This window comes from Amblyraja radiata, chromosome 11 (genome assembly GCF_010909765.2).
Source record: "Amblyraja radiata isolate CabotCenter1 chromosome 11, sAmbRad1.1.pri, whole genome shotgun sequence".
NCBI classification, from domain to species: domain Eukaryota; kingdom Metazoa; phylum Chordata; class Chondrichthyes; order Rajiformes; family Rajidae; genus Amblyraja; species Amblyraja radiata.
Genome location: NC_045966.1, coordinates 28,790,206 through 28,814,208, shown reverse-complemented (window position 1 = coordinate 28,814,208; position 24,003 = coordinate 28,790,206). Strand labels below are relative to the sequence as shown.

General features: G+C 43.3%; 1 protein-coding gene across 13 annotated transcripts in view; it reads right to left on the bottom strand.

The window, feature by feature from the left end:
* The window catches only part of ablim3 (actin binding LIM protein family member 3), a 248,001-nt gene that overhangs the window by 93,458 nt on the left and 130,540 nt on the right, over positions 1-24,003 (bottom strand). For all 13 annotated transcript variants that reach the window (XM_033029603.1, XM_033029602.1, XM_033029604.1 and 10 more), the window contains exons 5-6: positions 18,268-18,394; positions 17,180-17,273 (exon numbers count right to left, since the gene is read on the bottom strand). In XM_033029603.1, the coding sequence (XP_032885494.1) occupies positions 17,180-17,273; positions 18,268-18,394 (221 nt within the window). The remainder of the gene's footprint in view (positions 1-17,179; positions 17,274-18,267; positions 18,395-24,003) is intronic.

Here is a 24,003-nt window from a genome sequence, read left to right as displayed (position 1 = left end):
TTCCTCCAAAATCAATAAACCTATTAGTTTGAATATCCTCCTGATTAAATTTTACCTCGTTGTCAGCTTCCTCAAGCTAACAATGATCTATTCTACATTTCCCATGATCTTTGTTCTCAGACTGAGAGATAATTTGATCCCTCATTTTCACACCTTACCCTTCCATATCCCTCGTTTCTTTTTTTTCTGATTCTCAGTCTGAAGAAGGGTCTCGACCTGAAACGTCACCCATTCCTTCTATCCAGAAATTATGCCTGTCCCGCTGAGTTACTCCAGCATTTTGTGTCATCTTTTATGTAAACTTGCATCTGAGGTTCCTTCCTACACAAATCTATCTATCTTGGTTTCGAATGCAATCTTTGGCTGGGCCATCGCAGTTTTCTGGAGTAGAGAATTCTAACGATTTACCACCCTTTGAGTAAAGAAATTCCTCTTCATTTCAATTCTAGTAACCTACCCCTTATGTTGAAGCCTAGTTCTAGAATCCTTAACCAGGGGCAACATCCAATATCTGTCAATTTGTTGTTTTCCATTTTACACTATATCATGTGAGGCCAAGATTGGCCCCAGTAACTAACTATAAATATCCTGTGAGATTTTGCTGAAATAACAAATCTGGAAGACTAGAATTTTGTTTTGAACTCCCCTTAATTTTCACAATCCTACATCCACACCAATTTCAACGGCTGTTCATGTTTTTTTACTACTTATTCCGCCGGACCATAGAAGTGCCTGTACAAACAAAGACAAGCTTTTAAATATAAGGCAAGATGGATAATGAAACATTATATTTCATAGGCAACCTGCAACAATAACATTGAATGTAACTCATGATACCACACAACATGCCTCCAGTGTTGCTAAGGAATGACAACTGTGAAAATGCTTTTAAATCACTGAAGCATGCATGTGGAAAAAAATAAACCATGCCTGCTGCAATTTCAGAGGCATTTTAATTTCACCCTCATTCAGGGTGCTGCCTAATCATGCAGTAATACCCATTTTCCGTTGCACCCCTCCAAAATCATGAGCCCCAAATTGCAGTCAACAATGCTGCCTGAAGATTTTCGTTAACATTTTTAATTAAACAGACCCAGAATATTCTTCGGGGTCAGTGCCAAGTCCGTCAAGCATCATGTTTTACCAAATCGATGCTCATGGTTGCACTGACATGGAAAATACAGTCTTGAGTGCTGGCAGGATATTTAATCTTGAGTACATTACAATTTCACCTCATTCTTTGCCAATCTCTGTGCATGTTGTTTCCAGCACTAGTCCCCAGAAAGTGAATACGAATGGGAATTTTCACCTTCTCGTCCTAGGGTTGCTTCATAAGCCGTAGCATCACTATTGTTGCTTAAGAAATGACCAGCTTACTTGGCAGTGTGAAGAAAACAAACCTGTTATATCTGGCTCAAATACATAGTGCATTTATCAAGCAAACAACACTGGGAGCTAATGGATGAATAGAGTGTAAAAGCCGGAACGTATTTTGCAGTCTTTCCACCATATTATTCATAATATAGCTTTTCCTCAGTGTCACTACTGCGGAAGGAATTAAGGTTGACAGGATTATTTTACTGTAATGTTATAATACCTGACCTTTTTGAAAAGGATCATACATATTTTGACTTTGTTACATCAGTAACCTTATCTCGGAAATGCCAGTATGCTCTTATGCGATGAGGCATGGGGGATTTCTGTGCAGTTTATCTAATTTCTTCTTACACATATCTCCCTACAACATGCGTTAGTTGTGCATTAATGCCAATACCATGGCATCAAGAAACCTGACAACGTGTTCATGCTGTAGGATTAAGCATTATTAAATCTCATGGTTAGTTGAAGGATAATCCACAACATATATTATTGCTCAAAGATAGACACAAAAAGCTGGAGTAACTCAGCGGGACAGGCAGCATCTCTGGAGAGCAGGAATCTGTGCCGTTTCAGGTCGAGACCCTTCTTCAGACTCTATATATTATTGCTCAATACTAATTGTATTCAAGATTGATAAAAAATAATTAATTGGGTATTTGCATGGAAAATCTAAATTTTACCTGCTAGCAATTAGATATTATTTTGTTATTTTAGTGGCAATTGTTAGCTTATTTGAAATCACATTTGGGGATATTTTCAGATCAATTCATAAGTGTGTGTCACCCCACTAACCAATATTTAAAGCCTAGCTTTAAACGTCTTTGGCTTGCTTGATTATTTCAGGCAGATTGCAGTAGGTTCAGAGGCACGTAGAAGCCAGACGACATGGGAACAGTAAACTTCTTGGTCACCATTACAGATCATGAGTCAAGAATGTTCAATTGTCAAACGTACTGGCAATAGACAATAGACAATAGACAATAGGTGCAGGAGTAGGCCAATCGGCCCTTCGAGCCAGCACCGCCATTCAATGTGATCATGGCTGATCATCCCCAATCAGTACCCCGTTCCTGCCTTCCCCCCATATCCCCTGACTCCACTATTTTTAAGAGCCCTATCTAGCTCTCTCTTGAAAGCATCCAGAGAACCTGCCTCCACCGCACTCTGAGCAGAGAATTCCACAGACTCACAACTCTCTGTGAGAAAAAGTGTTTCCTCGTCTCCGTTCTAAATGGCTTACTCCTTAATCTTAAACTGTGGCCCCTGGTCTGGACTCCCGCAACATCGGGAACATGTTTCCTGCCTCTAGCGTGTCCAAACCTTTAACAATCTTATATGTTTCAATGAGATCCCCTCTTATCCTTCTAAACTCCAGAGTGTACAAGCCCAGCTGCTCCATTCTCTCAGCATATGATAGTCCTGCCATCCAGGGAATTAACCTTGTAAACCTACGCTGCACTCCCTTAATAGCAAGAATGTCCTTCCTCAAATGAGGGGACCAAAACTGCACACAATACTCCAGGTGTGGTCTCACTAGGGCTCTGTACAACTGCAGAAGGACCTCTTTGCTCCTATATTCGATTCCTCTTGTTATAAAGGCCAACGTGCCATTTGCTTTCTTCACTGCATGCTGTACTTGCATGCTTACTTTCATAGACTGATGTACAAGGACCCCCCAGATCCCGTTGTACTTCCCCTTTTCCCAACTTGACGCCATTTAGATAGTAATCTACCTTCCTGTTTTTGCTACCAAAGTGGATAACCTCACATTTATCCGCATTAAACTTCATCTGCCATCCATCTGCCACTCCCCCAACCTGTCCAAGTCACCCTGCATTCTCATAGCATCCTCCTCACAGTTCACACTGCCACCCAGCTTTGTGTCATCTGCAAATTTGCTAATGTTACTTTGAATCCTTTCACCAAATCATTGATGTATATTGTAAATAGCTGCGGTCCCAGCACCGAGCCTTGTGGTACCCCACTAGTCACTGCCTGCCATTTTGAAAGGGACCCGTTCATCCCTACTCTTTGTTTCCTGTCTGCCAACCACTTCTCTATCCATGTCAGCACTCTACCCCCAATACCATGTGCCCTAATTGTGCCCACTAATCTCCTATGTGGGACCTTATCAAATGCTTTCTGAAAGTCCAGGTACACTACATCCACTGGCTCTCCCTTGTCCATTTTCCTAGTTACATCTTCAAAAAATTCTAGAAGATTAGTCAAGCATGATTTTCCCTTCGTAAATCCATGCTGACTTGGACCGATCCTGTTACTGCTATCCAAATGTTCGACTATCTCATCTTTTATAATTGACTCCAGCATCTTCCCCACCACCGATGTCAGGCTAACTGGTCTATAATTCCCTGTTTTCTCTCTCCCGCCTTTCTTAAAAAGCGGGATAACATTAGCTACCCTCCAATCCACAGGAACTGATCTTGAATCTATAGAACATTGGAAAATTGTCACCAATGCATCCACGATTTCTAGAGCCACTTCCTTAAGTACCCTGGGATGCAGACCATCAGGCCCTGGGGATTTATGAGCCTTCAGTCCCATCAGTCTATCCAACACCATTTCCTGCCTAATGTGGATTTCCTTCAGTTCCTCCGTCACCCCAGATCCTCTGGCCACTACTATATCAGGAAGATTGTTTGCGTCCTCCTTAGTGAAGACAGATCCAAAGTACCTGTTCAACTCATCTGCCATTTCCTTGTTCCCCATAATAAATTCACCTTTTTCGGTCTTCAAGCGTCCAACTTTGGTCTTAACTAATTTTTTCCTCTTCACATACCTAAAAAAGCTTTTACTATCCTGCTTTATATTCTTGGCTAGCTTACCTTCGTACCTCATCTTTTCTTCCCGTATTGTCTTTTTGGTTATCTTCTGTTGTTCTTTAAACATTACCCATTCCTCTTGCTTCCCGCTCATCTTTGCTACATTGTACTTCTTCGCTTTAATTTTTATACTGTCCCTGACGTCCCTTGTCAGCCATGGTCATCCCTTTCTCCCCTTGGAATCTTTCTTCCTCCTAGGAATGAACTGATCCTGCACCTTCTGTATGATTCCTAGAAACACCTGCCATTTTTGTTCCACTGTCATCCCTGCTAGTGTATCTTTCCAGTCAACTTTAACCATGGCCCTTTATTCAACTGCATCACTTACACCTCCAATCTACCCTTCTCCCTCTCCAATTGTAGATTCAACCCGACCATGTTATGGTCACTGCCTCCTAATGGCTCATTAACCTCGAGGTCCTTTATCAAATACGGTTCATTACATAACACTAAATCCAGAATTGCCTTCTCCCTGGTAGACACCAATACAAGCTGTTCTAAGAATCCATCACTACTAGACCATTCTCAGTTTGCATGGTAAAATTGTAATTATAGAATAATAAATCTAGATCTCTAAATTTCTAATCCACAATGCAACCAGCACATTACCCTATCTCACAATTATGGATTTCAAGGGATTCGAGATTTCTGCACAGATTAAGAGCTTACATCAGTTTTAAAACATTAGGATTGGCTATAGTGTTCCAAATTAATTACCATAATAGGCGCTGCCTAATTGGTATTAAATCTTCAATAATTAAAAACTGCAATCTCCAGAAAAATCAAATGAAGGAATCAGCTGTTACAAGATTTTAGGGTAAACTAGACCAAGTGGGACCCATTGGGTCTCTGTCACACAGGAGGCCGGGCCCCCCAACTCAACCTGTTCCCCCAATGCAATATTCCACCCTCACCCATTTCCCCCAATTCAACGCATTCCCCAATGCAATATTCCACCACTCACCCATAGCCCCCAACTGCGCAGGGGCAGCTCATTTTCCTTTATCCCCCAGCACTCCCTCCTCCTCCTCTTCAGCCTCCCTTTTTAAACTTTAAAAAAAAGTGCAATTACACTTGCTGCTAGGACTTTAAAAAATAATCCAATTGCTTTCCCCTGCCTTCCCAGCAATCCCTCCCCCTCCTCTTTGTAAACTTTAAAAACATGCTGCCAGGACTCTGTTCTGTGATTGCAACATTGTTGCGGGCAGGGCCAGCAAGGATTTGGTTTTTTGACTGAGAAGTTAAGTGAAAAGTCAAATTTGTAAAGATTTAAATGTGAATAATTTGTAAAATATACCATCAATCAGAACAAAACTTGATACAACACACCGCAGGACAAAGGTAAGTAAGGTAGTCAAAAAATAGTAGGGCTATCGTGTACCGTTTTGGCATAATTCATAAAATCTGACCATGCTGCCATTTTCCTGCTGCCAGAATATAAACAGAGAATAGTTCGGGAAGCGGCAGTGACGAGGGACGTAAAGCGGTGGTACGGCCAGTCAGATGCACTGAGCGATGTCCAGCAAGTTCCAGCAAGTTCCAGTGACGTCAGTGAGTTCGTGGAAGCAGTCACGGACTTCATCGCAACAATAACCGACAACATCATCCCCACGGTATGGGTAAGCACCTTTCTGAATCAAAAGCCCTGGGTGGACATGTAGAGTCCTACCGACTGCGAAAGGCGGTGAAGGACGCAAAAAGGAGGTACAGGGACAAGATGGAGTCACAGATGGAGCAGCAGGACACCAGATGCCAGTGGCAGGGGCTACGGACTGTAACCAACTACCGGAGCACGCCCCCCTCATCCGCAAGTGCCGGCACCTACCTAGCTGATGACCTGAACTCCTTTTACGCTTGTTTTGAGACGGGCAACATCACCCCAGGTCTGCCGACTAACGACAATAACATCAGCGGGCTGGCTATCGAAGCTGAAGGGAGGAATGTGCACACATTCTCATTGTCCGAGCACGATGTGAGGAAGACTCTGACACGGGTGAACATGAGGAAAACTGCAGGCCCCGATGGCATCTCGGGCGAGTATTTAAGTCCTGTGCTACGCAGTTAGCTCCGGTGCTCACGACAATATTCAACTTCTCCCTGGACAAGTCCGTGGTCCCTGCTTGCTTCAAAAGATCCATCATTGTGCCGGTACCTAAAAATGCCTCCGCAGCCTGTCTGAATGACAACCGTCCGGTCACTCTCACCTCGGTAGTCATGAAATTATTTTGAGAGGCTGGTGAAGAAGCACATCTGCGCCTTCCCCCCTCGCAACATGGACCCGTTACAATTCGCATACCGTCCGAACAGATCCACGGACGATGCGGTCTCCCAGGTTCTGCACACCGCTCTCTCTCATCTTGACAGCCAGAAGGGGGGCTATGTGAGGATGCTGTTCATAGACTTCAGTTTAGCCTTCAACACGATAGTCCCCACCAGAATGGCCGAGAAGCTACTGGAATTGGGGCTCAACACCCCCCTGTGTGCCTGGGTCCTGGACTTTCTCTCCACCAGGCCCCAGGTAGTCAAGATGGGGGGAAATACATTGAAGTCCCTCACCCTGAGCACAGGATCCCCCCAGGGCTGCGTCCTCAGCCCCCTACTGTACTCCCTGTACACACATGACTGTGTGGCTAGGTTCAGCTCCAACTCGATAATCAAGTTTGCTGATGACACTGTGGTGGTGGGCCTGATCTCAGACAACGATGAGAAGGCCTACCAGGAGGAGGTGGCTGATCTGGCACTCTGGTGTCAGGACAACAGCCTCATCTTGAACATCAAAAAACTAAGGAGCTGATCGTGGACTTTAGGAGGGCACATCATCCGAGGACATACACACCATTGAGGATAAATGGGGATACTGTGGATAGAGTGAGCTTATTTAAATACCTGGGAGTCCACATCTCTGAGGATATGACATGAACATCACACGCTGCAGCACTCGTGAGTAAGGCAAGACAGCACCTTTACCACCTCAGGTAATTGAGGAAATTCAGAGTGTCTCTGGGGATCTTTTAGTGCTTCTACTCAGCAGCTGTGGAAAGCATCTTGTCCGGAAATATCACGATTTGGTTTGGGAACTGCTCTGCCCAGGACAAGAAGGCTCTGCGGAGAGTAGTGCGTTCGGCCGAACGCACTATGGGAACTTCACTCGCCCCTCTGCAGGAACTGTACATCAGAAGGTGCAACTCCAGAGCCAGTAAGATCATGGGAGACCCCTTCCGCCCCTGCAACGGACTGTTCCAGCTGCTACGATCAGGCAAACGCCTCTGTTGCCATGCTGTGAGAACGGAGAGGTTGAGATGGAGTTTCTTTCCAGAGGCCATTAGGACTGTAAACTCCTACCTCACCAGGGACTAACTTTACTGTACCATTCTACTGTTTTTTTTTAATTGCTGTTTTTTTCCTGTCCGCGAGCATTGCCACTTTTCATTTCACTGCACATCTCGTATGTGTATGTGACGAATAAACTTGACTTGACTTGACTTGGCTTGAAACAACTCATTTCATTTTCATTAATGTCTAACAAATCATTTATTGCAAGTACATTGCAGACTCACAGTTCAGTTGATTCACAGCCTAGAATGAGAGTCGTGGCCTCTCCCTCGCGATCTTGCAGAGTGACTGTCATGTTCAGGCATCCGGGGTTTTATGTTTTATAGTCCTTCCCCCCCCCCCCCCCCCCCCCCCCCCCGGAAGGGGCGTTACCCTCATCGCGGTGATTGACAGGCGAGAGGATCTCAAGGTTTTTTAAACACTCATAACTTTTTTATTTTTCATCGATGGGAAAAATCCTTGGGGCCTGCTCAGCAGAGGAGGACTGTGAGTAAGATGGCCAAAAATTATATCTATATATGGTAGCGTTGTTTCCTAAAATCAATATACAGCGCAGACAGGAAGTGGTCAAGATGAGACTTTTAATTATATAGATAGATGTCTACTACTTAAACAAAAGGGCCAATGAGTCTTTCCAATCAACAAATCTTGTGTACTGCCTTTGGTGACGTCCTCTACGGTCGAGAATCCAAATCTAAAGTGGTGATTGGTTTTCAGTGCAGCTGAGTTTAGTTTGCAGGGGTAATCCCAAGCTTCCTGATACCTGCTACTTTAATTCACCAGCCCTCATTATAACAGGCCGAGTCAGTGGATATTTTTAAAGTAGAGATAGACATATTTTTTGATTAGAACGGGTGTCAAGGGTTTATGGGGAGGTAAATGGGATTAGGAGGCACGGATCAGCTATGATTGAATGGCAGAGTGGACTCAATGAGCTGAATGGGCTTATTCTACTCCTACAACATGTACTTCCACACTGTTATAATGAGATCCAATGCAAAGTTTAAGAACAGCACTTCATCCCACGTCTGGGTATGGTTTGAACTCAACTGTTCTGAATACCCTTCTGAACGTAATCTCTAATTTATGATAACTTGGCTTCTCTGTGTGTGTTTCAGTTTTCCAGCATCTGCAATTGTTATGATTTTCTTTAAGGATGGTTCATTGGCTTGAAAACTATTACAGGCAACTTGATATTTTCAAAAGAGAAAATACGTATTCACTCTCACGAGATTGATTTATTATTTTCTGTGATTATTGCTACATTGAAGTATACACTTAGTGAAGTTAGGAATAACTTAATAATGAGAACAATTAAATTTACCATGAGATTTGAGTAATGTAGTGTCAAAGATGTGAACATTTGAGATGAAAATTAATCACCTTCAAACCTGCGGTAAAAGGTGACTGAACTGTTTACTGTTGCCAACTAGGTAATTTGCTGTCATGATCATGACAGGGCCACTCAACATTTCTAAATATTCTTGATTATGTAGAGTTTCTTCCTTGGTATTTGGACAGATGTGAGCTATCAGAATTGGCCAGATAAACATATGCTATTTATGGTTTATGGATTAAGGACTGTCAGGAGACGCGGAAAAAGAAATGACCAGTCATTAATCATCTTGTACATATCAATTCTACGTGATGCTGCAGGCTGAAAAGAATAGTTCTGATGTTTTATGGCAATACCGGCTGCATGTAAGCCATTTTGTGGCCAAATGGGGAGTTTGACTGATGTTTGACAGAAACATTGATGGCATATGCATATGCTCTGTGGCCCAGCAGTCAGCCACATTGCAAATGAATGGCTGCATTATTTCTGACTGTCTGACAAAGATGATTCAGGTAGCCTTTTACTATCTTGTGATCTTCCTGCCAGGTGTAGGATGCTTCTGCTCCTTTCGTCCGAATAGAACTTGAAAAGGCAGACTGCATTTTACAGCAGTGCTTGGAGACTTTTCATTTGCAACATGACAACCCTTACTGATTGCACACACATCGTTCCAGGTCAAATCCATCAAGCAGCAGGGAATCGCTGAGGATGCGAGACATTGGAATAGTGGTGGAATATAGCAGCCAGATTCCAAGTCTGTCATACTGTAAATATCAGCACAATAAATGAGATGGAGTGAAAGCTAAAGTGGTTTCTGAATTCTGATCATTTTATTTTTTAAACTTGTGAATAATTGTTAAAAATGGCAGGGGGCTATACCAACTTTCCAGGGACATTTAACAAATGCAAAAATCCAGTGCACAGGAGACACGGACAGTGATTTTTGTGGGTCTGAACAAAGATTTTGGTCTAACTCTCTACCTTAAAAACCAATCCAAACTTCATTGGTGAAGACACTCAATGCCACTGTTACCAGGGGACCACAGTGCCTTCCTCTTTTTCAGTAGTGTCAGAAAATGGCGGGATTGGTGCTGATAATGTCTTTGGGCACTAACAATGTGGACATTTTTTGAAGGAGGTGTACATGCAAACGGATTCATGTAGTGAACTTCATAAGTATAAAGGTGGATCAGGCTGGTGCCCTTTCAGGTGGGCTGAGGAAGGTCAAACCTAATTGCCAAGGGTGCTCAGCGCTGTTTATTAGTAATTAGTAAGTGTCCTTGGGCAAGACACTTCACCTACCTTTGCCTGGGACTAGAGACGGAAATTAGCTACTGATTGGCTACAATCTCGCATATTTACATGCAAATGTTCATTAATATGCACTGTCCCTATAAACAAATTATTATTATTATTAGATTTAGTGGCAGTGGCATCAAATTGTGCGTGGTTGTCCGTTATTGCTAATTATTTGTTATAACCAAGTAAGGGATTATCATTGTATGTAGTTGAAACAAAGAACTGCAGATAATGGGTAATACACAAAAGGGCACAAAGTGTTGGAGAAATTCAGTGGGTCAGTCAGCGTCGCTGGAGAACATGGATAGGTGACGCATCTTCAGATTTACTCAGCCTGCTGAGTTACTCCAGCAATTTTTGTCTTTTCACTTTAAAAGTAGGTACCAAAGCCCTTCTTCACTGGTTTAAGCTGCTGTTCAAGCTACAATTCTAGGGGAGAGGAGGAGGAGGAGGAGCTGACAGTGGAGGGTGGGAGGTGGGGGGGGTTGCATGGACAGAGCAATGGGAGAAGGAGGCGATGGCGGTAGTTGAGCGGTCAGATCGAAGGAAGAAGTGGCAGCAGGTGATAGGGGAGGGAGGGAAGGGGAGGGGGCCCCACAGAGATTGAGCCTGTCCGGTTGGTGGTGGAGACCTGAAGAAGGGCTGTCCGCAAGGGCTACAACGTGAACAACAAAAGTCACTTCAACACGACCGCGAAGGACCATGGTAGGTGAAGAAGGGCTTGTTGGTGCACCTTGCGAGTCGGGCAAGGGCACATGGAAGCCGCACTCTAAGTGGCTGGGGATGCGCTGCGAGTCGGGGGTCCGTCCGCTACAACCAAAATACATTACAAAGGGGGTTAAACCCTGTTAAAACAAGGATTTACAGTACTTGCATGACACTGCATGTTCACAACATCCAGTACACATGTATGTTAAAGAAATCGGGGGCAGTTGAGAATGTTTTTGTATGTGAATGTTGACATGTACACCACGCACTGCATAAAATGCCTGTTAGACAAAATACTGGTTTGGACATATGACATTCATCCTTGAATATATAATAATAATAATTATTATTATTATATATCTTTTATTGTCATTGCACGTCAGTGCAACGAGATTTAGTGTGCAGCTCCACTGATGTACAAGAAAGGTAAATAAATACAATACATAAATAAACAAGCTGAATTGATTGACGTGATCATCTGAGGGAGACTGTCCAAAGGGGGTGGGTGGGGGGCACTCATTAGGGCCGGTTCAGAGCCGCTATAGCTCTTGGGATAAAACTGTTCCTGAGTCTGGAGGTTCGGGCGTAGAAGGCCTTGTAACGTCTGCCGGAGGGAAGTAGTTGAAACAGACCGTGGCAGGGGTGTGATGAGTCCTTATGGATGCTGAGGGCCTTCCTGAGGCACCGCGTGTGGTAGATGCCCTCCAAGGCTGGTAGCTCTGTCCCGATGATCCTCTGCGCTCTGTTGACGACGCGCTGAAGAGCTCTCCTCTCCGCCTCCGTGCAGCTGAGATACCACACAGAGATGCCATACGTTAGTATGCTCTCTGTGGTGCAGCGGTAGAACGTTGTCAGCAGCTGTTGGGGCAGACCAGTCTTTTTTAATGTCCTCAGGAAGAACAGTCGTTGCTGTGCCTTCTTGACCAGCGTGGCGGTGTTCGTGGACCATGTGAGGTCTTCTGAAAAGTGAGTGCCCAGAAACTTAAAGCTGGACACTCTCTCCACACTTTCACCGTAAATGGAGATTGGGGCGTATTCTCCAGAATGGGACCTCCTGAAGTCAATAATCAGCTCCTTGGTCTTGGAGGTGTTTAGTGCCAAGTTGTTATTGGCGCACCAGTCCGCCAGGTTCTGCACCTCCGCTCTGTATTTTGTTTCATCACCGTTGGTGATCAGCCCAATCACTGTTGTGTCGTCTGCAAACTTCACGATGGTGTTGGTGTCGAATGCAGGGCCACAGTCGTGAGTGAAGAGGGAGTAGAGCATGGGGCTTAGTACACAACCCTGTGGTGTGCCGGTGCTCAGGGTGATGGTGGAGGACAGGTGCGGGCCCAGTCTCACTGCCTGCGGTCGCTCCGTGAAAAAGTTCAGGATCCAAGCGCATATCGGTGAGCTGAGGCCTAGCTGGTGGAGTTTGGTGGTGAGCTTGGTGAGGATGACCGTATTGAATGCAGAGCTATAGTCAATGAAGAGCATCCTCACATACGTGCCCTGTCTGTCCAGGTGAGTCAGGACAGTGTGAAGGGCCAGAGAGATGGCATCCTCTGTCGATCTATTTGCCCTGTATGCAAATTGATGGGAGTCCAGTGAGGCAGGGATGCTGGATTTAATATGGGAGAGGACCAGCCTTTCGAAGCACTTCATGGGGATTGGAGTCAGGGCAACCGGCCGGTAGTCGTTGAGGTTGGTGATTTTGGACTTTTTCGGCACCGGCACTATGGTGGCTGTTTTCAGGCACTTGGGGACCGTTGCCAGAGATAGAGAGAGATTGAAGATTCTCGTGAATACCTCCGCCAGCTGTCCAGCACAGTCCTTTAATACTCTTCCCAGTACACCATCCGGGCCTGCAGCCTTGCGTGGATTGATCCTACGCAGAGCGCACTGTACCTCCTGAGTGCTCAGTGTTAAGGCCTGTCCCTCCGCTATGGCCGGGGTTATTCCACACCTGGTGGTGTTGCCAGTATCGAACCGGGCAAAGAAGGTGTTTAGTTCGTTGGCCAGTGTGATATCACCGTGGGGGCAGGCGGGGCTGCTCTTGTAGTCAGTGATGTCCCTGACACCCTGCCACATGCTTCTGGTGTCCGCGGTATTGAAGTGGTCTTCTACCCTTTGCCTGTGGATGACTTTGGCCTTTTTTATGCCTCTGTTCAGGTTCGCCCTGGCCGCACTGTAAGCAGAAGTGTCCCTGGATTTAAAGGCGTTGTTGCGTGCCCTTAGTAGATCCTGAACCTCCTTGTTCATCCAGGGTTTCCGGTTTGGGAACATCTTTATTTGCTTGTCCACTGTGACAGTCTCCACACAGCAGTTGATGTAGGAGAGCACAGTGGATGTGTACTCCTCCAAGTCTACCTCTGTGCCACTGGTAGCCTGTTGTGCAAACAGGTCCCAGTCGGTGCGATCAAAGCAGTCCTGGAGTTGTAGGGTGGCGTCCTCGGGCCATATTTTGACCGTCCTTATTGGAGGTTTGGTCTTGCGGATGAGGGGTCTGTATGCAGGCAGTAGAAACAGTGAGAGGTGATCGGATTGTCCCAGGGATGGGCAGGGGAGAGCTCTGTATGCGTCCTTGATGTTGGTGTACACTTTATCCAACGTGTTTGAGCCCCTGGTAGGGCACTGCACATGCTGGTGGAATTTGCGGAGTGTGGCACGTAGGTCGACCTGGTTAAAGTCCCCTGCAACAATGAAGGCACCGTCGGGGTGAGCATCCTGCTGCTTACTGATGGCCGAGTGCAGCTGTGCTAGTGCTAGGTTAGCATTAGCCTGTGGTGGGATGTATATGGCCATGATGATAACCACAGTAAACTCCCGAGGTAGGTAAAACGGTCTACATTTAAGCAGTAGGTATTCCAGGTCTGGGGAACAGTAGCTCTCTATTGCAGTGTGGTTGGTGCACCAGTCATTGTTGATGTAGATGCAGAGCCCACCACCCTTGTTCTTACCGGAGTCCTTTGTTCTATCAGCACGATGCAGTGACCGGTTGGTCAGGTCCACAGCCCCATCGGGAACCAGCGCGCTGAGCCAGGTCTCTGTGAAGATCAGCACACAGCAGTCTTCCAGGGATCGCTGGATGTTGATCCAGAGCCGTACCTCATCCATCTTGTTGGTGAGTGACCGGACATTCGCCAGAAAGACGCTTGGGAGCGATGGTCTTTGTGGAGCCCTCCGTAGCCTGTCCTGCACCCCCGCTCGCCTTCCACGTTTCTGCTTCCTTTCCCGGCGCTTGCTCCGTCTCCTGCCCTCCGGAGTGGTGATCCAAGGGGCTTTCCTGCCCAGCTCCGACGGGACGGTAAGGGTACTGTAGTACTCACACGCCAGTTTCTCGCAGCCACGTCCGATGCTGAGTAGTTCCGAGCGGCTCCATGTGCGACCAGTCGGGATTGCGATGCGGGTCTTGGATTCCCTCGTCCTGTAGGTGAGTTTCTTCTTATGGTTCCTGGGGTTTCCGGGGTTACTAGGGTTCCTAGGGGTTCTAGGGGTTCTGGGGATTTTAGTTACCTTGTTTTTCCAGCCGCGTTCGGTATCGGGCTGCTCCGAGTAAACTCGGGCTTGGGAGCGCAAAGCCGCTGCGTCTGGACGCGCCGCCATCTTCAGTTAGGAATTTTCATGGAGTCATACAACAGAGAAACAAAACCTTTGGCCCATAATGTCCTTGCTGACCCAATACTTGGCCCACAGCCTTCAACACCTTAGCGATTCAAGCTTTCATAGATACGACGTATTTGTTGTGAGAGCATCCATTTCCCTCATCCACCCAAGCAACGCATGTCATTTTCTAACCAGATTTGACGAGAAAAATTTATTCCTCCGATCCCCACCAAACCTCTTATCCTTTGCATGAAATCCATGCCCTCTTATTTCTGACATCTTCCTATTACCTGCCCAGCCTACATTTTCTAATAATATTGTGTATCTATCGGGTTCACCCTTAAGGGCCTGTCCCACTTGGGCGTCATTTGCGCGACATTATTTACGCATCACGACGCACGATGCGTGCAAATGACGCCCAAGTGGGACAAGCCCTTTAGCCTCCTTTGATCCAAGATAAACACACAGAGCCTCTCCAGTCTCCTCTCATAACAGAAATGCTCCATCCCAGACACCATCCTGGTGAATCTTATCTATAACCTCTCATAATACACCAGCTGCAGCCTAACCAGTTATAAATCATTTATAACTTTACTATATCTATTTATACTATATCAATTATAAAAGTCATTACATGAGCCCATCATAAAACTGCATTGCAGGCACAAGGTTGTCTCTCATTTCCATTCTTCTTTGAATCTGTACTTTTTCTCAATCCAATACTTTATTTCCCGAACCTATAGCAAGCAAAGAATAAATATATTTTTTTATACCTGCCATTGAGTGCCATCACAATCTAAAAACTTTAGCTGACCACGTAGCCATATTTATTTAGAAGCACTGCCAATTGCATGTTTAGTTTAGTTTAGTTCAGTTTAGAGATGCAGCGTGGAAACAGGCCTTTCGGCCCACTGAGTCCGCACTGACCAGCGATCTCTGCACGTTAACTATCCTACACGCATTAGGGGCAATTTAAGCTTATACCAAGTCAATTTACCTACATACGTGTACGTCTTTGGAGTGTGGGAGGAAACCAAAGATCTTGGCGAAAACCCATGTGAGTCACAGGGAGAACGTACAAACTCCGTACAGACAACACCCATAGTCGGGATCAAGCCCGGGTCTCTGGTGCTGCAAACGCTGTAATGTAGCAACTCTACCGCTGCACCACCATACCGTTTAGAAGGGAACCAGAGGTGTCTTGGCAAACCATGCCAGCTTAAAATTGAACAATGGGTTTAACTATATGGAAGAAAATAGGAAAGTTTTACATCACATTACTGATCTATGTAAGAAAAGGGGGAAGCACTATTTTGATTAAATATGGTGGTGAATCTATAAATTGATTTTACAATATAATTAGAGCTAACCTCCAAAATTGTTGAAACATTCTGATGTGGAGTAACCACAAAATAATCTCAATGTATTACTTCTAGACTCAATATGAGACACGGTGAATTACTGCAGTAGATTTTGATTTGAATGCACAGTTGAACATGAACTGAATTCTCAAACCACCAAGCAAAATCCATGCTCCCAAATGGTTCACAGTGCAAAGATTTTTATGACTGGGAATGAAACTAGACCTTGTTACACTTGATTCCAGTTATTATCTGTAGCAAAATCAAAAAAATTATTTTCCTGAAGCCATTTACGATTTCACTAATTGGTGTTTGTCCCATTCTCTGCAGTATTTATGCATGGCATTTTGCTTTATGAATGTCATTATCTCCTGATCTATAAAGGCTGACTATTAAACACAAAATAATACCCACAATTAGTATATTATAATTCTGACAAACTTCACATGGAAATTAATTAAATATATACACAAAGAATAGATGAGCAGTTGAATATAAAAACTTACAAGCCATTGCATCATTATGAGAATATTTGAAATGAATAGATGAACGTATTACCAGTTTTTATTCCAGATTAACAGTACTGACAGTTCCTAACCTATGCAAGGGTTGCGTCCCGTGGACCCTTCCCTATGTCAGATGTTACGTAAGTTGGAAACGGAAGTGCTACTGCGCATGCATAAATTTACTATTCCAACATGGAGACCAGGGGGAGTTCTGACACGAAAACCACTGGGGAGCTCTGACGCGGAGACCAGGGGGGAGTTTAGACTTGGAGACCATGTGTAAGCTTAGATGTGGAGACCAATGTGGAGCTCAGATGCGGAGACCACATGCGATCTCTGATTGGAGACCATGTGGGTGCTCCAACGTGAAAACTATGTGGGTGTCAGTGCGCCTAAAGAATGGCTTACATAGGCGCAAGTTTACATACGTCACCAATCACGTAAGTCGGGGCGTGCCTGTATCTTATATTTTGCTTTACTATTATAGCATTCATAATCTTTATAATTATTGTTCTAAAAGTAAAATGCACACCTCAGTTGTTCAAGTTATTAACAATTGGCACACAATATACTGAGGCTGTTAGTGAGGTGCAATATTTTAAATTCTCTCCTGTTGCTGTCACTGCTGTTTACTTGAACTATTTCACCTTATGAATATTTGTTTTTCTGTGAACTTATCAGTCCCCTGAAATTATCTGATAGATATCACTACATCAGAACAATGTGGTAATTAAAGGAATGAATCCTGTAGACCTGAATACAATTCTAACAGAAATATAATTTCCAATGTGTACATTAAAAATCCATCCATTCTTGTTACAGGACACTTACCTCTAATACTCTTCCACTGATATATCTATCACAACTCTCACACTTAATGCCAAATTGAGAATGGTAATCCGTTTCACAGTAAGGAACGCCATCCCTTGGAAGGAGAAAGAAAATCGATACTGAGTAATTTAAGGTTAGCAAATAATCACACATTTCTCATCTCTGGAGTTGGTTAATTTCATCAAAAGTGAGATGTATTGAAATTCCATTTAAAAATTGTCATAGGATTTATTCTTGGCCCGTCTGAGTTAAGTCATTACCTGACCTTTGGTTTTGCAGTTTAAAAGTCATCATTAAAAGCTGAAATGAAGGCTCCCTTACATATATTTTATGAAATGTGCAGTAGTTGTCAAAACTGTGATAAACTAAGGAGTTCCAATCTTCCTGCTGCCATAATGAAATGCATCACAAGTTGAAGTTTTAGCCTTCATTATTACAGGTGGAGTAAAATGGCTGACTACTGAAGGACAATACATTTCTAAAATTCAGCATTTGATTTTCTTAATATCATGAAATCATGGGAGTTCAATCTTGCTCTATGAGATTCAAGATTGGATTTTGAATTCCAGAAGCATTATGTTTGATTCACTTTAGCGATCTATCTTAATGAAGGATGCTTTGCAATGAATCAGAGGTAGGCATAGGTGAAAGCCACTCAGCAATGTACTATTTTTTCTACCCATCTCCCCATTAGTTTCCAAGATTGAATTGTAATCTGAGTAACCAAGTTATTAAAGGACTAAATGTTGCTCTTTCTATTGTTTTCGCTGTCGGGATACACAATAATACACATTTGAACCATTAATGGTTAAGGAAGCATTCTTTGGCTTTCAATAGGGATGTAGCATTTAATAGGGCTAAAGACATATCAAACAAACGCTTGAAAGATGCGGAATTTTAAATAATATTTTAAGATCAAAGACCTCGGAGGAAACCTACGCTCTTCTATTGGCAAACTGAAGTTAAGGCATTGTGCAAATTAATCATAGAGTAGAAATCTGTTCATCCAATTTGGATAGATGGCATTTAGTTAAGTAGTGAGTCTGGATCACTTTTCCATACATGTATCCTTGAAGAATCATACATACTTGCTGATGTATTCTCCTGTAAGGACAACACCACAGGACTGACATTTGAAGCAGCTCACATGCCACTGCTTCTCCAAAGCTAGTAGTGACTGTCCATGTTTGATTTCATCTCCACAACCAGCACACTCTGGAATAAAAAGAAAACAGAAGCAGGATGCTGTTGGTTGATGCAGTGACAATATGGTACATCAAAATAATATAATTTAAATTAAAAATCTTAACTGTACATCAATTTTGGCCATGTCAAATGAATTACCAGCAACATTTTCACAATGAAAAGAAAAATGGTTAATTTCTTTCTGGTTTATGATGTAGCTTGGCAGCACTTCCCTTAAATGCTGATTAAATCAATGTCTGAACTCATCATATTCAATGTTTTCCTTCAACAATTCTGTGGTCAGGCAAATGTTGCAGATACCACCTTCATTCCAATCCATTCAGCCAAAGACAACATACATTTCTAAGCTCAGGAAGAATTTTTGAAGATGAAATGTACTTCTGGTGAACCGGGAGTCCAAAATTTTATATCTCAGCAGATTTCCATTGACTGTAAAGCATTCAGAGTCACACCCTCTTTCATTTACCCGGACGACATTATAGCATCTTTTACTCTCATTCGCTCTCTGAGATGTTGATTATTTAATCTAACAAAATGCTTTATATGCAATGAATCTAAAAAATATACTTTTTCCCCCCTACCATCTGTCTACCACCACAGAGGTAGGCAGCTTCTTCACAGGAGTGTCCTCAAATTTTTCACTCTAGCTTTTATTTAAAGTATACACCGAGAAATGTTGGTGAAATGGCAAAATTTTTAAAGACCTACCAATCAATTTTATGTACGTTGCACCTTTAAAAAATAAATAAAACCAATTCTGACATAAAGTCTTTAAGGTTTAGGAAAACGTCAAGACAGGCAGACTAATTCTACACTCCGATCCATTCTTTTACATCATAACTTGACAAAGATCATAACTTGACAAAGATTATTTAATTCAATTAAGCATCCTTCTTCTGAACATTCACCAGACATATCCCAGCAGATAAACCTACCCAAAGGTGTTAGGATCTCAGTGAACATATTGAAAGATAAATGATTCTGGAAGGAGAGGCAATCTATGTCTATTAGCACAGACACTATATTGGAAAACTACGTGTCTAATAATAGTTGCACAGCTGTAGGTCAGCACTCTGTGTCTGCACTTACATTGCCCCCTTTCCGGTGATGTGCTCCTCCACTGGTTGCTGACACATTGAGTAGAATCTGAAGCAATCTCAAAATAAGCTTTCAGAATCCACAAAGACTGTAATTGGGGAGAAAAGCAAGCCCCAGAAATTCCTCCCGGCTGCTTGCTATCTGCTGTTCTGACTTTACTTCTCCAGAGGTGGAAACATTGTTTTTTACATAAAATGGGGATAATGTCCTTTCTAAATGTCTGAAATAAATGACTGGAGTGAACTGGGAGTAGCTCTCTGGAAATTATTGGTTCTTATTGTAGACAGCTGGCAACAACACACACTGCTTCAAATTAAGCATCATAAACTTTGGCAATCCAGGATTCCTGTTAATACATTTTCAAACATGATACAAGATACAGATTTACTGGCAAACTTCCGCAATCTACTGGAATGTTTATGAAGTTCATGGGGGTGGACGGGTGGGGAGAGTTTCAAACCTCACTGTCTTGATGTGCCTAATAACATTTGTAATGCTATTGTCATTTCATTCTATTCGTTTGATCACTTTGCAGTAACACATAATCCAGAAAATATCTGCGTTCTCGATGATTGCATGTGATCAGATCTATTCATTTTAAGTATTGAACACAAACCTCAGGCTGCAGAATTAATACTACTTATGAAGATGGGACAATGTCATTATTGACCATGGCTTGCAACATTCAATCTACCTTCATCTGTTATTTGACCATATTACTAAATGATATTTAGAATATAAGAACTGAACCCTAAGGTTTCACTCTAATATATTCGGTGGTACACTGAGTTTCTATCACCATAGTTGGAGGAATCAAATTAATGTAAATTAATAAATCTAAAAATATGCTACTATTATTAATAGTAACCAAGAAGCTTTTGGTTAGCTGCAACAATGTACCTAGTTCAATTGTGTACTTCATTAAGGAAATCTGCTGTCTTAATTCACTTAGGTCTATATGTGATTCCATACCCTAATACAATGGTTGACTCTTACCACTTCTATTGCAGGGTTAGCAGTGAGTGTGCATATCTGCCTTCTTCTCCAAGATTCATTGTGAACCATCAAATCCTACAAATTAAAGGTGTGGGTATGTCCATTGATGGATAGAGTTAAATCACAGATCAACCAAGCTATCCATGAATGGTAGAAAGTTCAAAGGGCTAAATGGCTTACAACTATTCAAAAGCAATGGAGGGAAAAAAGAAAGGTATTTGACCATCAAAGCTCACTGTATCAAAATGCTTCTGTTGGAGCAGGGGTTCAGGTATTGGGACTGCTCTAAGACTTGGAGTTATGGATTGGGTGTAATGTACATTGTGTGGCGTCAGCAATGACTGCCTCCCCAACAGTCTGTTTGTCCCTTGCTTCCTTGTTGATTTTTTTAGTATGTGTTAAATGTATGTTTTAGTGTTCTTTAGTTTGTTTCATGTGGGGGGTGGGGGTGTTGGGGGAAACTTTTAAAAATGTCTTACCTTGATGGAGATGCAATTTTCTCCGTCCGCACTGTGGCCTAACATTGAGGAGTTGGCGGCCTTTGCTGGAGACGGACTTCGGGGGCTCCAACCGCGGGAGCCTGCGGACTTACCATCATTGAGCCCGCGATCCCTATCGGGGATCAACCACAGAGTTCCAACTGCAGGAGCCTGCGGACTTTAAAATCGTGGAGTTTGCAGTCCCTGGTTAGAGACCGACTTCAGGAGCACCAAGCCGCAGGAGCTTCGACGGCCCGACGCGGGACCTTCGATCGCACCAACGTGGGGGCTATGATCATCCTGCCAGGGGCTTCGACCGCCGGTTGCAGGAGCTCCGATCGCTCCGATTGCGGATGGTTCGACTGCCCAGACCATGGGAGAATAAGGAGGAAGAAGATTGGAGTTTATTGCCTTCCATCGCAGTGAGGAATGTGGGGAATGTGGTGGATGTTTATGTTAACTTTTATGTAGTTGTGTGTCTTGTTGCTTTTTTAAAATATGGCTGTATGGTAATTTGAGTTTCACTATACCTTAATTGGTACATGTGACAAAAAAATTACCGTTGAACCTTTGAAACTTTAAGTACCCAGAAGCCTATATTTTATCATGCAAAACAGGTCTCCCTATTAGGAAAATTAAGAGGGAGATCAGGGAACACAAGTAATTGCACAAGAATAGTAAGATTAAACGAGAACTTACCAGTTCGAAGTTTGATCGTTATTTTATGAGGAGTACGTTGAGGGAATACGTGAAGAACCCCGCCAGGACGCATGCGTGTCATTCTTCAAAGCAGCGGTGTGAAATCACAGATAACTGTAATGACTGAACATAGTAAGATTAGGGAAGAAAATACCAGTTGAGTATATGATCAAGGGTGGGAGCGGAGGGCACGTATTCCCTCAACGTACTCCTCATAAAATAACGATCAAACTTCGAACTGGTAAGTTCTCGTTTAATCTTACTATTTTACTTCGGAGTCACGTGAGTGACTACATGAAGATTTCAAAGCTCTGTGATTTCATGCCGTGGAAACGAGTCCATGCATCACATCTGCCTTAATTGACTGTGGGAGGAACTGTGTTAACATGTTTAAGCATGAATCCAACATTGAAATCCATGATAAATTGTTAACAACAAATTATAGCCCCTATTTATGGGGTGAAATTATATTACAGAACTTAAAATTGACTCTGCAAAGTTCCAGTTTAACTACTGGTTTGTGGTAGAATAGTTGGAACATTTTCCCCTGATCCATCCTGCTGTCGCGAGGATTTGGTTCATTGGTACATCCAACTCCATAGCTGCCGATGTAGCTGCAGCCCTGGTGGAATAAGATTTGAATATGTTATTATCCACCCCAGCTGTTGTTAAAACCTGTTTCAGCCATCTGGAAATAGTTTGAACCGACACTTTTTTGTGGGTTGTTTGTGGCTGATTAGTAGTGCCATCTCATAGCCTCAGATGTTTTTGGTGTTCTCCATATATAACAATAATTGTCTTATTATACAGAGACGATATCTGTGGGGTAATCCCTAAATTCTATTTTGAGGCCTGATGATCCCGGTCTGTTCTGTTTGACTAATTCGTAATATGAAACGTTATATTCCTGTTGAAGAAGTCATATAGTCCAGCCTTAACTTATGTACGACTGTGCCCTTAGTGCCGTGACCAAAGCCATCAGCATGACTGTTTTGTGCGTCAGTCTTTGCAGGGACAGAGCTGTTGCTGGAGACCAATTCCTTAGCAACGTTAGGGCAATACTCATATCCCATTTTAGAGAGTACCTGGTTCTTGGGGGATTGATATTAAAAATTCCCCTCATAAGTTTGGTTACCAGGGGTGAGTCCCAACAGAATGACGCTCTGATCCTCGCCATAGATATGTTGAAAGGGCACTTCTGGCGCAGTTAATGGCACTGAGTTACAGTGCCATTAACTCTCATCATAATGGAAGCCTGCCAGGAATTCCAGAACAGACGTTATGTTCATCGAAATGTAGGTGATGTTGTTTCTGTGACAATATATCTCCCATTTCCTGATGTATACCAGATATAGTTTTTTGGTGGACTGTCTGTGGCCCGCTGAGATAATGTTCAATGTTCGGTCCGCCAGTCCCAGTTGCAGTAGATGTTTCTTTAGACTCTACAAATTGATAGGTCTGTTGTATTTGACATGGATGGGTTCCCCTGTTACGGGATGAACCAATAATCTGGTTGTTTCAGGATGGTGATACATGGTTAAAACCCATGTCGAGTATCACAGGGAACCATGGTTAAGTAGGCCAATCGGCACTACCAATTAACAGACGCTGAGTCTTGTTGTATTTTTCGTAATACCCGACTGATGGTGCAGAAAAGGAGGGAATGCATAGATAAACAATTGCCCCCTCAATGCAGTGAAAGGCAGCTGTCCCTGCTGTCCCAGGGTCTGGTTCCCAAGAAACACAGTTTGGTAACTGGTGATTAAGTCTTATTTTATTGAATTTGCGTGACCTGATGTCTGTCACTGAATTTTGGATTACCTGGTAGGTAAGTAGCTGATATTCAAATATTTCTCTGGATACACCATTACCAAATTATATTAGTCAGATTGTCACTCTGTAGTCTAACATGCTGGTGATTTATCCCAGAGCAGTATGACTTTAGGCCATAGAACGCACCCCATATTTCCAGGTAGTTTATGCCCAGTGTCTGTGATAATGATGCCTCCTCTGCCTTTCATCTACCTCCACAGATGGAGATGGAAATTGGTAGTACCCCAACCAAGCGCACTGGCATCAGTTTGTAGCACCACTAAGGGTTTGCTGATAACGATAGGGTTGGAACAATGCCGAATGTTATCCCTCCACTATTTTAATTCCATAAGCTTTGATTGGTGGCTTATTGGTCTGTCGAAATGACCAGTATTAACTTTGAGTGTTTGTATTTTTGCCCTTTGTAGATTTTTGGTAATACAAAGGTCCAAATTGTGTGGCTGGAAAGGCAGACACTATATGCCAATTACCCTTGCTACCAATCTGATAGACGGTTCACTGATGTCAGTGGGG